The sequence below is a fragment of the Arachis hypogaea genome, chromosome 15 (assembly GCF_003086295.3).
Source record: "Arachis hypogaea cultivar Tifrunner chromosome 15, arahy.Tifrunner.gnm2.J5K5, whole genome shotgun sequence".
In the NCBI taxonomy this organism is placed as follows: domain Eukaryota; kingdom Viridiplantae; phylum Streptophyta; class Magnoliopsida; order Fabales; family Fabaceae; genus Arachis; species Arachis hypogaea.
In genome coordinates, this window is record NC_092050.1 from 150,957,141 (window position 1) to 150,969,300 (window position 12,160).

The 12,160-nt window shown below is 25.4% G+C and overlaps 1 protein-coding gene across 1 annotated transcript; it reads left to right on the plus strand.

Annotated features, from left to right (window-relative positions):
- Positions 1 to 467: 467 nt before the first annotated feature.
- Positions 468 to 3,185, plus strand: LOC112751337 (uncharacterized). Its single transcript, XM_025800433.3, has 3 exons — positions 468 to 982; positions 1,699 to 1,895; positions 2,651 to 3,185. The coding sequence occupies exons 1-3, from the start codon at positions 619 to 621 to the stop codon at positions 3,050 to 3,052; spliced, it is 963 nt and encodes a 320-aa protein (XP_025656218.1). The 5' UTR covers positions 468 to 618; the 3' UTR covers positions 3,053 to 3,185.
- The last annotated feature ends 8,975 nt before the right edge of the window (positions 3,186 to 12,160 follow it).

The following is a 12,160-nucleotide window of genomic DNA, read 5'->3' on the forward strand; positions in this document are numbered from 1 at the left end:
TGATATAATTAAACAGATCTCTCCTGTATATAAAAAAAAGTTACCCATCAACAATCAATTAATATAGATTTTGGATCTGTAATTCATGAATGGTCAAATTAACTTCCAAGAATAATCCAAGATAGATACACGTGTACCGTTAATAGATCCAGAGACACAAATAACCCATAAGGAATCTATCTATTATCTATATATCCTTGTGAGCACAATTATTCTTTTTCTTTTAAAAAAACGAAAATATTTAATAATAAAAAAATTATTTTATTTGGTATGTATTAATTTTAATAGTAATTAATAAATATTAAATAAGATAAATTTTAAATATTTTTTTGTCTTTCTAGCTGATAAAAAATACAGAGTAGGATTGTAGGAATCCAAAAAAACAAAACAAAATATAAAATAAGGAAAGTAAATTTTGTAAAAAAAAATAAATAAATAAAAAGATTAAATATGGAAGAATAAACTATGTCCAAGCAACGAAAAATTCTGTCCAATTTCATATACCCCACACTCATGATCATGATCATGATATATACCTCCAAAACACATCTCTTATTGCTGCTTTCTCCATTCTTCTCTTCTTCATTCTAATTATTATTATTATCATCACACACAACAATGGGGAGGAAGTGTTCACATTGTGGGAACATAGGGCACAATTCAAGAACATGCACAACATCACCTATGATGATGATGATGAGAGGAGGAACAAATAATAATAATAATAATAATAGTTTTGTAGGGCTTAGGCTCTTTGGGGTTCAACTTGATATATCATCTTCATCTTGTTGTGTTGCAATGAAGAAAAGTTTTAGCATGGATTCATTGCCCTCTTCATCTTCAACAACTACTACTACTACTTCTTCCTTCTCATCTTCAAGATTACCCATTGATGATAACATCACCCTCAACAACAATAATTCTTCTGCTTTTGGCTACCTTTCAGATGGTCTCATCGTTCCCCCTCAAGACAGGAAAAAGGGTATTTTTATTATCAATAATCATCATAATTTAATTACAATCTTCAATCTCAAACAATCTTCAAATAATAATAATAATGTCTATACTAATAATTAGATTTTCTTTAATTTTCAGTTTTTCTTATTTTTAGATAAAATATATTTTTTATCTTCCAAGTTTGTGAAAATATTTTAAAATAACTTTAAATTTTATTTTGTTTTAATTTTATTCTAAAATTTTTTATTTATATCAAATATATCATTGATAACTAAATTTTTTAAAAATTTAGGACTAGTCCAATAATAATACATGATAACTATCTCTGATTTACTTGTGTTGATGGTTATTCTTGTATAATTATTGTTGAATTTATCTTAAATATTTTAAAAAAATAGCCATCAAATTAAAAATTTATAGGACAAAATTAAAATAATATAAAATTTATAAATATTTTAAAATTTTTAACAAATTTAAAGGATAAAAAATAATATACTTTACTCTTTATTTTTTAATTCTTATCCTTCTATATTTGTATATTATATTCATCTTTTATTAACATATATGGATTTATATAGTGTCTGAAATGGTTTAGGAAGTATGGAGTATTTTTTACTGGAAAAATAAATTAAACTTTATCATCGTCATCACTCTCATCTATGATTTTATATTCATGAATTAATATAACATTCTATTTTTCTGGGATATAATAATAATAATAATATTATTATTATTATTTAGGAGTTCCATGGACAGAAGAAGAGCACAGAACTTTCCTTGTTGGACTTGAGAAACTAGGAAAGGGTGATTGGAGAGGAATATCTAGAAACTATGTGACCACAAGAACTCCAACCCAAGTTGCAAGCCATGCTCAAAAGTACTTTCTCAGATTGGCAACTATCAATAAGAAGAAGAGACGCTCAAGTCTCTTTGACTTGGTATGTATATTACTTCAATTCTCCATTTCTTTACATCAATTTGAAATTAATTAATTAAACAGAGGATTTTTCTTTCTTTTTTTTTTTAACAAATTTATTAACATCTAAAAGTCAATGTATATATTTAGAAGTAATTTGTATTTATAGATATGTTGGTTGCTTTTTATTAATGCAATAATTTGCTTAAAACTTATACCTATGGTATAAATATACAATCACGTTATTTGTATATAAAACAAAAACAAAATCATTTGTGTAAAATGCAAGTTAAAATACAAAATATACATTAAAAATGAGTTAAATATTATATATATTTATATATAAATACATAAAAACTGATTTGGTATAGATGATTTTTTATGTATATATAACATTTTTTATAAAGATAGTTATATTGATAGTCTTAAACTCTTAATCTGAAGGTAAAAACTCAGGTGAAGTCGATTTCACGTGAAATTGATATCCGAGAGCCGTTAGATAAAAATTTAGTCAAATCAGTCAAATCATCTAATGACTGTCAGGTATCAACTTCACGTGAAGTCGACTGCACCTGAATTTGCACCTAATCCGAATCATATTGTTTATTTTACAAAAAATTAGCCATCCAATTAATTATTTATATAAAATATATTATAAAATATAATAAAAATGTATAAAATAACAGATGTATTTATAAATAAATACTATTTTTAATAATAATGCATAGTATTTTGAATCCCAATATAATTGAAGTTTGTAATTGATGGATATGGCAGGTTGGCATAGGCAACAATAACACAAAAACAGAATTTCATGATGATGTTGGTGGCATATCTAATTGCAAATCAGGAGATTCAAGTGTTATTGTTTGTAATGAGTCAAAATTAGAAGAAGTTGTTGAGAATAATGACATTGATCATGCCACTCTATCACTTCTAGGGCGCCTTACCCCATTTCATCAAGAAATCAAATCAGATAATGACCTAAAAGTAAATACCATTAACAATGATAATTATAATCATAATCATCAACCATTTTGGCCTCATCATCATCATCAACAACACATGAATTCTTCGTCAACAGTGCCTGATTTGGAGCTCACTCTTGCAGCCCCAGAAGATCAAAATAAATCAACATCCCCCAGTTCCTTCTTTTTTGGTCCAATTAGTGTTACTTAAACCAAATTATATTAAGATTTACATGTTATTAATTACTCTTTATATTAATATTCCTTAGGGAAATATGCACCCTTTTAGGGATATACACCACTTATGATTATTTATGCAATAATAAGATATTTTAATTTGATTATATACTAATTAAATTCTTTGTATAGTACATCAATAGATATGTATATTCAATTGAATAATTTTTCTACCATATCATGTCATGGACATCTATACCTATTCATGGAGTTATATTATTATTATTATGTTTAGTTTTTCAATAATTATGTGAAGTGCTTTAATTTGCTATGTCAATGACTCAACATGTTAGAGACATATGATGGAAAAAAGAAACAAGTGATTGGACAAAGATTCATTGATCAACTCCTACCTTTTGGCGCTATACAACTTTGTTTTTTCAATTAAAAGAAGAAAGTTTCGATAAAGTAGTAAAGTTTGATTGTGTGTTGAGAAGATTTATGGACCACTTGTAGTGGCCGTCTAGCTTTTAATATAAATATAATTAAGATAATATTATACGACTAAGTCATTTTAAAAATTAAGTTTAATTAAATTGGTCTAATAATTTAAGAATGGCTAATCAGATATTTTAACCAAAGAAAAAAAAATAAGCTGTTGAATTAGCATTTTTGATCTGATTATTCCACTTCTCATCATATAGTGTTATATATAGTATGCTACTTCTTAATACCTTTCTAAAATTTGTTTGTTCTAAGAGTTTTCTTCCTTAAATTAAAGCATTCATCAATCAACATATAGTTAATTACAAAGAAACGGGAAACATGTGTCGGACACATTTTCAAGATGAATAGTAAGTTGCTCTATTCTTGTTGAGTGATGATGATGATTATATAATATTATAATTAGTCCAATAAAACCTTAGCATAAATATAGGAACGCTTGATCAAACTAACTTGTATTACATGAAATAATGGTTTTCTATAACAATAAAGTAATGTAACTAAGTTCGTGATTTTTGGGAGTGATTCAGAGTATGCATATATAAACTAATAAGAAATTGCAAATTTGGACCTATATACATTAATTTGGATAGGGATTTTATATAAACTAATAAATAAAATAAAATAATAAGTCATATTTTCTGGCCAAGAAGCAATAGCTCAAATGACATAGTCTCCCCATACTCAATTAAGAGGTTGTGGGATCGAGTTTCCATATCTTCGGTAAAAAATAAATAAATAAAATAAGTCATATTTTCTGTACACAACCATGTTATATATATATATATACAAAAAATAAGCCTCAATCAATTATTTATATAAAATATATGTTAAAATATAAATTTAGTAGCTAAATTTTTTGTGTATATGTAATATTTTTGTTTACCAAAATAATAATCTTTGAATTATTATTTCTCATTTCTCTTTAAGGTAACTTGTATTGATATATATCGCCTGAAGTTAGATGATATTTACTCAACACTGTTTTATTTGTCATGTTCATATTAAGTTAATGTTTCAAAAATGAGGTTATTACTGCCAGTAGTGATAGAAGACTAATATTAATCTGAGGCAAATTAAATTATCTAAGAAGACTAATAAATTTTATTATTTTTAACCATTAATTAGTCATTTTCTGTACATCAATTCAAAAAAAAAAAAAAAAAAAACTCAAATGCAATAAAATGTTAAAGACCTAATACTGATAAATATTGCTTAAAATTTGTTAAAAATGTTGGTCACTAAAACTTTCTCAATTATTACACATGTATTGAGTTAAAAGACACAAACTTAATAATTTATTGTAAAAATGTTTATTCAAAAGTATTTTTATTTAATAGATAATTTATGTTATTAATTAATATTTTAATATACTATAGGGGTGGATCTCCAGTATTTTAGAAGATCGATGCTATAACACCTTTTGGCTTATCCATATCAATCATCATATCCAATGAGATTTAAAGGGTTCGAGCAGAACTTGGTATTATAATATATAAGATCGAGTCTTTTTTCTGCTATGAGAAATTTCCGTAGATCCTATCCGTGCTATATTCTAATGGGCAGGATCTTCTGAAAACAAAAGCAAGTCCAGAGCATACTTAATGACACTGGATAATGAAAAAGGAGATAACACTAGCTAAACTTTCAAAAAGAAAATTATTTAAAACATTTTATAAGAAAAGTAGATATATTACCGTGTTCGTTGAGATCTAAATACAATTGAGTTGAGCTTCTCTTTTTATAAAGGTCTCTGAAGGACAACAGCTTTAAGGTAATATATTTAATTTATTTTAGTTAAATTTTTCCATGTTAATTTGATTGAATATACACTCTTTGATGCTCCTATTATTGAATTGATGACCGAAATAAATTGAGATGATTTAGTGGTTAATTTATTCTATTTAAATAAAATTAGGAATTCGAATTTTATTTTATATATGCAATAATTCATTACTTAAAAATAAATTTTTAAATAGAACTTCGATCCACAATAAATTAATTTTTAGTCTTTTGGAATAGGAAATACAGTTAGAAACCAAAAAAATATTGAATTGATCCTCAATTCAATATTTTTTTACAAGTTTAAGTAATAAGGATGCGTTAACCTTTCACTTTTTATTTCTAAAAAACAGATGCTTTCTTGATTTTCAATCTTATAGGAAAGTCCCAAGAACTAGGTAAAGGAATAATGCTAGGTACATATGTACACCCAGCGTTAACATCAACTAAGAATTTAACGTTTTTTTAGTTGAAATTTATAATATTATTCCGTTAAGAAAACAAAAAGAGAAAATAACAATAATTATTATTTGGTGACTAATGGATGACTTTAACTTAAAAAAATTAGAAATTAAAACCAAAAAGTTAACAAGTGTCTATACATATGTTGAAAAGTTTTCTTAATTTTTATACATTTTCTATACAATAAATTCTTTAAAAACTTATGTCATCTAAAACAAATTTTTTATATTTGACACCTTAATAAGTTGTCTAATGACACTTGTTAGTAAAATTCTATATTTATTTATTTACTTTATTTTCTTAATTTTTTTTTTTGTTTTCTACAATATTTCCCAACTCGACAGGTCAAGGACTAATCTGTCGCGGATCTGAGCTCTATTTAAGGGTCTACCACTGGCCAATAGGTTACTGCATGCACAAAGCGGGATTCAAATCCCCGACACTTGTTTAAGCGGACGAGTGAGCTGACCACTCGACCAACCCAAGTTGGTTTTATTTTCTCAGCTATTCCACATTTATACTCATCTCCACGTACGCGGCAGGAAAATTGTTTGTTGAATTGTCAACTTTACCACTAATAATGATGGACCCACAATTCCCTTGAAAAATTAACTTTGGACTTAGAATTAAGATGATGAATTGATCTTATGCCTTAAAGAATTATTCTTAATTATAATATATAACTCTTCAAAGTATACATAGAAGGAATATCCAAAGTGTGGATCTGGGTATTATATTTGTGTGACCACAAAATAGACGCATATAGGAATTTTGACTATAAATGTTTGAAGATAATGGATTGAGTGAAAATGAAACTTGTCCACAAATAAATCTAAGGGAGAATATGCCGATTCAACCTACTTGGGACATTCTATAATGAAAATGCCTAGCATTTTGTCTTCATTATTATTAAGTTGAAAATCAATTCAAGGGGTTTATTTGGTGACTAATGAGAAGGAAAAAAAAAAAAAGACTTCATCATTTGAATTTCTTTGCATTATGTGTATATGCTACTAAATTGCTTTTTGTATGTATGTGTTTTCTTTCCATGATGAGTTTCTCACATGAATATACATTATTTATTCTAGATTTAAAGTCAAGATTTGGCTCATTAATAATTAGTCAAGATAAATCATGTTTGGAAGTTTGAAATTTTGTTAACTACTTGAGAAGTCAATTGGAATTTTACAATGTTATTAATTTTTTTTTGTTTTTTATGGTATTTTTCAGTCTAATAGATTAAAGATTAATCTGTCGCAAATCTAAGCTTTATTTAAAAGTCTGTTGTTGGTCAATGAATTACTGTATATACAAAACAAGAATTAAACTTTTGACACTTGTTTTAGCAGACGAGTGAGTTGACCACTCGACCAACTTAAGTTGGTTTGAAACATTACTATTATTACATAGTAAGCTAAGTACGCAATTATACAGGGCGGAGCCACATAGTGATAAAGAGGGACAATGTCTCCTTAATTTTAATTTTTACATGTAAATTATATATAAATTTTAATTTAGTTCTCTTTAAATTTTTATTTTAATATTATTTTATTATATAAATATTTTTAATTTCTCTCTAATATTTTATCTAGCTCTACCCTGTAATTATATATAATGCTTTTAGCCAACCAACAATAAGTAGAAACAAAATAATAAAGAAGGAGCCATAATTATATTCCTCTTGACCATTAGTTGGTATGCCATAGCCTCTTGAAAATTTTCAGTCTAATTAGTCTTACTATATATACATATATATATATATTGGTTTAATACATTCACTTTTTTTTTTTAATTTTTAGAAGTTCCTCGTAATTTAAGAATATGATATTGATAATATTTATAACAAGAGAAAGACTATTGAGGTAAGCAATATTTAATTTTATCCGATATATAATAAATAATTTCATTTTCACTCTAAGTCTTTTATTAATAAAAGAAAGAGAATATATTCGATTAGTTGTTTTTTTTTTTTCTTTATATCAGATTGATATATATTGATTATAAAACTATTAACCGTACTATGTATCATGACTTACTTTTATATCAAAATTTATGTTGTATATCTATTAGTAGGGTAATTCGCTTATATGATACGAATTCATATATTACAAATGTTTAGGAAGTTACATACATCACATTACTACTTAAAAAATATTATTATAATAACATTTTTTATAAGTGTTTAATTTTAATTTCTTCAACTAACTTTTAGAATTATATTCTGCGTGATCGTTGTACTTTCCAAATGTATTGTTTTTTTTTATCTTATGTATTATGTGCTTAAAATTACTAAGGAGAGAAATACCGAGTAGATTAATAGTTCAATATATATTGGATTCTTGTCATTTTTTTTAAGGAAATTTGTGACCTAGTAATATCCCCAACCATTTTCTTTCTGAAACTTTACAATGTTTTATGAAAAAGATTAGAGAGTCATTAGAATTTATTATTTTTGATCATCAATAATTAGTTATCAATATTTAAAAGTATAGGTTAAAGTATTTTATTAGATTACTAAACTAAAGAAATTGAGTTAATAATTAAAAGTGATACCCAAAAATAATTAATTCTAATAGTTTTCTAATATTTTTCTTGTTTTAATTTAATTGCAAATTATTTGTCCCATGCAAAAGGCTTATTATAATTTGTAACCAAATTAAAACAATTGTAACATATGATAAGAATTATTTGTAATTTTTTTAAGAAATAAATTCTTTAAGTTTCAAATAATTTATTAGTAAATTATTACTCAAATATTGAGTATACTAGAAGTCTACAAGAACCAAAATTTCATTGCACTTCACTACTTCAGCAATAATAATGGTCAAAATTAAATCAGATGAATTCCATTTTACATAAATGATACTTTTATATATCATATTATAAACTAATGATAAATTAACCAACGATAAGTTAATTAATTTTATCTAATAATCATAAACATATATATAAAAAAAGATAATTTATCTTTTATTTTAGAAAATGTTAGTTGGATAGATTTCACTACATAATTATGATTTAAATAAGAAATGTGATATATAATTGTGAGCACTTTTTATATATTATGACCCCTCCTCAACTAACAATCCATGTCTTCTTTACTACCTGTAACCATCTGTGAGGTGTCCTATTGTTTGGAATTTTTCACTCGAATCATTCTTTTTTGTATATTTACATACATACTTGTTCGATTAATGTTCACATGATAATTTTGTGGATGATAAGATTTTGTTTCTTATATATGGACAACACAACTACTATATATGACAAGTTAAATATGCTTATTTGATACGTAGGTAGACACAAAATTTTACAAGAATATAATCATTATCATCACCAACACTCAACAACAACAACAACATTATTTTCCAATTTATTTATAATAATTAACTTTATATATTGTATATAGGTCTTGCTTCAATTTTAATTTGTTGCCAAAATTAGTTACGATGGGTCATGTTTCATTGCATGTAAAATATGTACCTTGCTTAGCTTGGTCCCCCTAAAAGAATACACAAAAAATTATTCAACTTGACAAATAATGATTTCCATATGAATAAATAAAAACTGGACCAACAATGACACATTTTGTCGCATTCATTGATTTAATTTGTCCGATCATTTAGCATTGATAAGTTACTATCTTAATTCCTCAAAATCAAGGAAAAATGCATCCATATGAAGCTGCACATGAAAGCAAACAAAATGTTCAGCGACGAATGAGTTATTAAAGTCTTGTCCATTTTGGGACATCATGAACTGCTATTTATAGTCACTACTCATGCATTATGAAAGTGATACATATATATTATATACTTATACAGTGATTATTATCTTGAGAAGAACAGATTTTTCAACATGTTGCTTCACTTTTAGTGTTGATTTAGTAATCATAGAGTTTAGATCTGTCTATATTTCTACTGGTTAAGATTTTTTGTAATCGAATGTTGGGCTTACTTTCAGTTTATAGTTCAGCATAGAATTTATCTAATCATCTTCTCTAATTTTAGATCTAATTTATCTTTATTATCTATAAGTACCGTTTAGCTTTCCTTTGAATGATATGTTTTCTTCTGTCAAAAAAAAAAAAAACAAACTAAGAAAAATAATATATAGGAGAGGCTGGAAATTATGGTTCTAAAAATCGAAATGGATCAGCCAATTCAATTCGATTAACTGAAAATCAGCCACAAATTTAGTCCGGTTCAAAATAAAAGTGTTTGGTAGCGAATTGTTTAAAAATAAAAAAATCAGATAATCAGTTAAATTGGTACGATATTTTAGTGATTAACTGATTTAAGATAATAAATTACAAAAAATTAATTTATTTAAAATATATATGAAAATATTATTTTATTATATTCAGTTTAATCCTGATTAAATTTTAGTTAAATTTTTTAATTTTTAATTCTACCCGTTCTCGACAATAAATTTGGTTTTCAGCAATTTGCTGAAAATCAATTACTATATATACCATATTATATATTAGTAATTAGTAATGAAGGGATAATTTTTAATCCCTTAAGAACCTTCAAATAGAAGAGAGATCTTTCGATAGGTGTCTAAAACTTGATTAATTAACCTAATTAATAAGGACAAATTCTAAAGTGAGAACGAAATTGTTACCACCAGTTCAAGGCATAACTGAAAACTTGATAAAACTAGACATTCTTGAACCAATATTTGAAATAAGTTTAGGTGAAACTTGAAAGAAACTATTTTTCTGATGAATAGATCAAGTTGATGAGTTAAATGTATAAAGATCCCTAAGACGGTATTTATTTACAGGTACGAGATATTGAGATAAAAAGACAAAAACACAAAATTATATTTAAAAAAATATAAAAATATTAATAAGAAATATAATTTATTTTTTATTTTTTTATTTTTGTATTAAATTTTTATAATTATATTATGTAATTGTATTTATATATATTAAATTAGTGTATTTTAATAAAAAATACAAAAACACTAAAAAAATAATATAATTTATTTTTTTTATTTTTATCAAATTTTTATAATAATATTTTTTATTATTATATATTTTTTTTAATTTTTTATTAAAAATAAAATAAAAATTTTTATAATTTATTCTAATTTATTATTAAACAAAATATAAAAATATTAATTTTTATATCTCTATTTTTTATATTTTATTTTTAATATTTGTCTCATCTCATTGTAGGGGTGTACATGGTTCGGCCTGGTTGGAAGACTCGACCCGGTCCCAAACACTTTAGGGACTAATTTAGTATGATTTCATCGGGTCTAGAGTCGGGTAAGGGTCTCAAAAATAGACTCGGTCATTATTTCGGATCAGGTCCGGGCCATAACTCGGGTCACCCGAACTCGGCCCGGTGCCTGGTCATCATACACAATTAATATTTTGTGTTATTAGTGATGGATGATGGCTATTCTTATGTGGAATTTAAATATTGTAAATCTTAATATTTTGTGTTATTAGTCATTATAAGATTATAAGTTAATATTTTATGTTTAAAATGCATAAGACTTTAGACTAATGCATAATATTGTGTTATTTGTATTGATTTAAATATTTGGTGTTATTAGACAATATTAGTATTGATTATAGTTATGCTTTAATTTTAGAGAATGGTTGATTCTTGTTATTTCTTTTAAGTGAATTTTACTATGTGAATTGTGAAATAATGGTTGGAGATTAGGTAATTTTTACATGCTAAAGATCCGATTTTTACCCAATTTTTATTCGGTTTTTATCCAGTCTAAAAGTGCGTAAGTTTCATCAGATCTAAGATCAGATTAGGGTCTAAAAATGATGTCCAATCTATATTTCGGATCGAATCTAAATTAAGTCAAATCTAATATGGCCCAACTCATGTACACCCTACTTAAAATCAAAACAGCATAGCGTAATATATAATAATAATAATAATCATTGAGAACTGAAGGACCACAATAACTTTTGTTCTTACTCTTCTGGTGGGGAAAAATTAAATGCCGTCACATTCTCCACTGATGAATATCATTTTCAATGTGGTGTTTTTATTTCTTAACAACTTTATATACTTTGTTTTATTGGTTCCCTCATTATTATGTCACTCATGACATATACAATACTTTTAATCATATTATTTTGTCTCGAATGAAATTAAAACTTGTGTTGTGTGGTAACTAATTTCCGCCACGTTATATATATATATATATATATATATATATATATATATATATATATATATATAATTACTTCATTCATCACCATCTATATATCATTATTCAGCTGCACATATAGCTCAGATCCTAGCTTTGATTCTGATACTAGATCTGAAAACATTATTGGATAAAAATTTATTTGCAGAATTTTGAAAATATTTGGATTAATAATTAAATTTATTTTTAAAATATTATTTATTTT

Bases quoted from the DNA above. Each gene is read 5' to 3' on its own strand.
- LOC112751337 (XM_025800433.3), top strand. From the start codon at position 619: ATGGGGAGGAAGTGTTCACATTGTGGGAACATAGGGCACAATTCAAGA. The intron at 983-1,698 runs GTATTTTTATTA...ATTATTATTTAG, and splicing joins CCCTCAAGACAGGAAAAAGG to GAGTTCCATGGACAGAAGAA. The intron at 1,896-2,650 runs GTATGTATATTA...TGGATATGGCAG, and splicing joins GCTCAAGTCTCTTTGACTTG to GTTGGCATAGGCAACAATAA.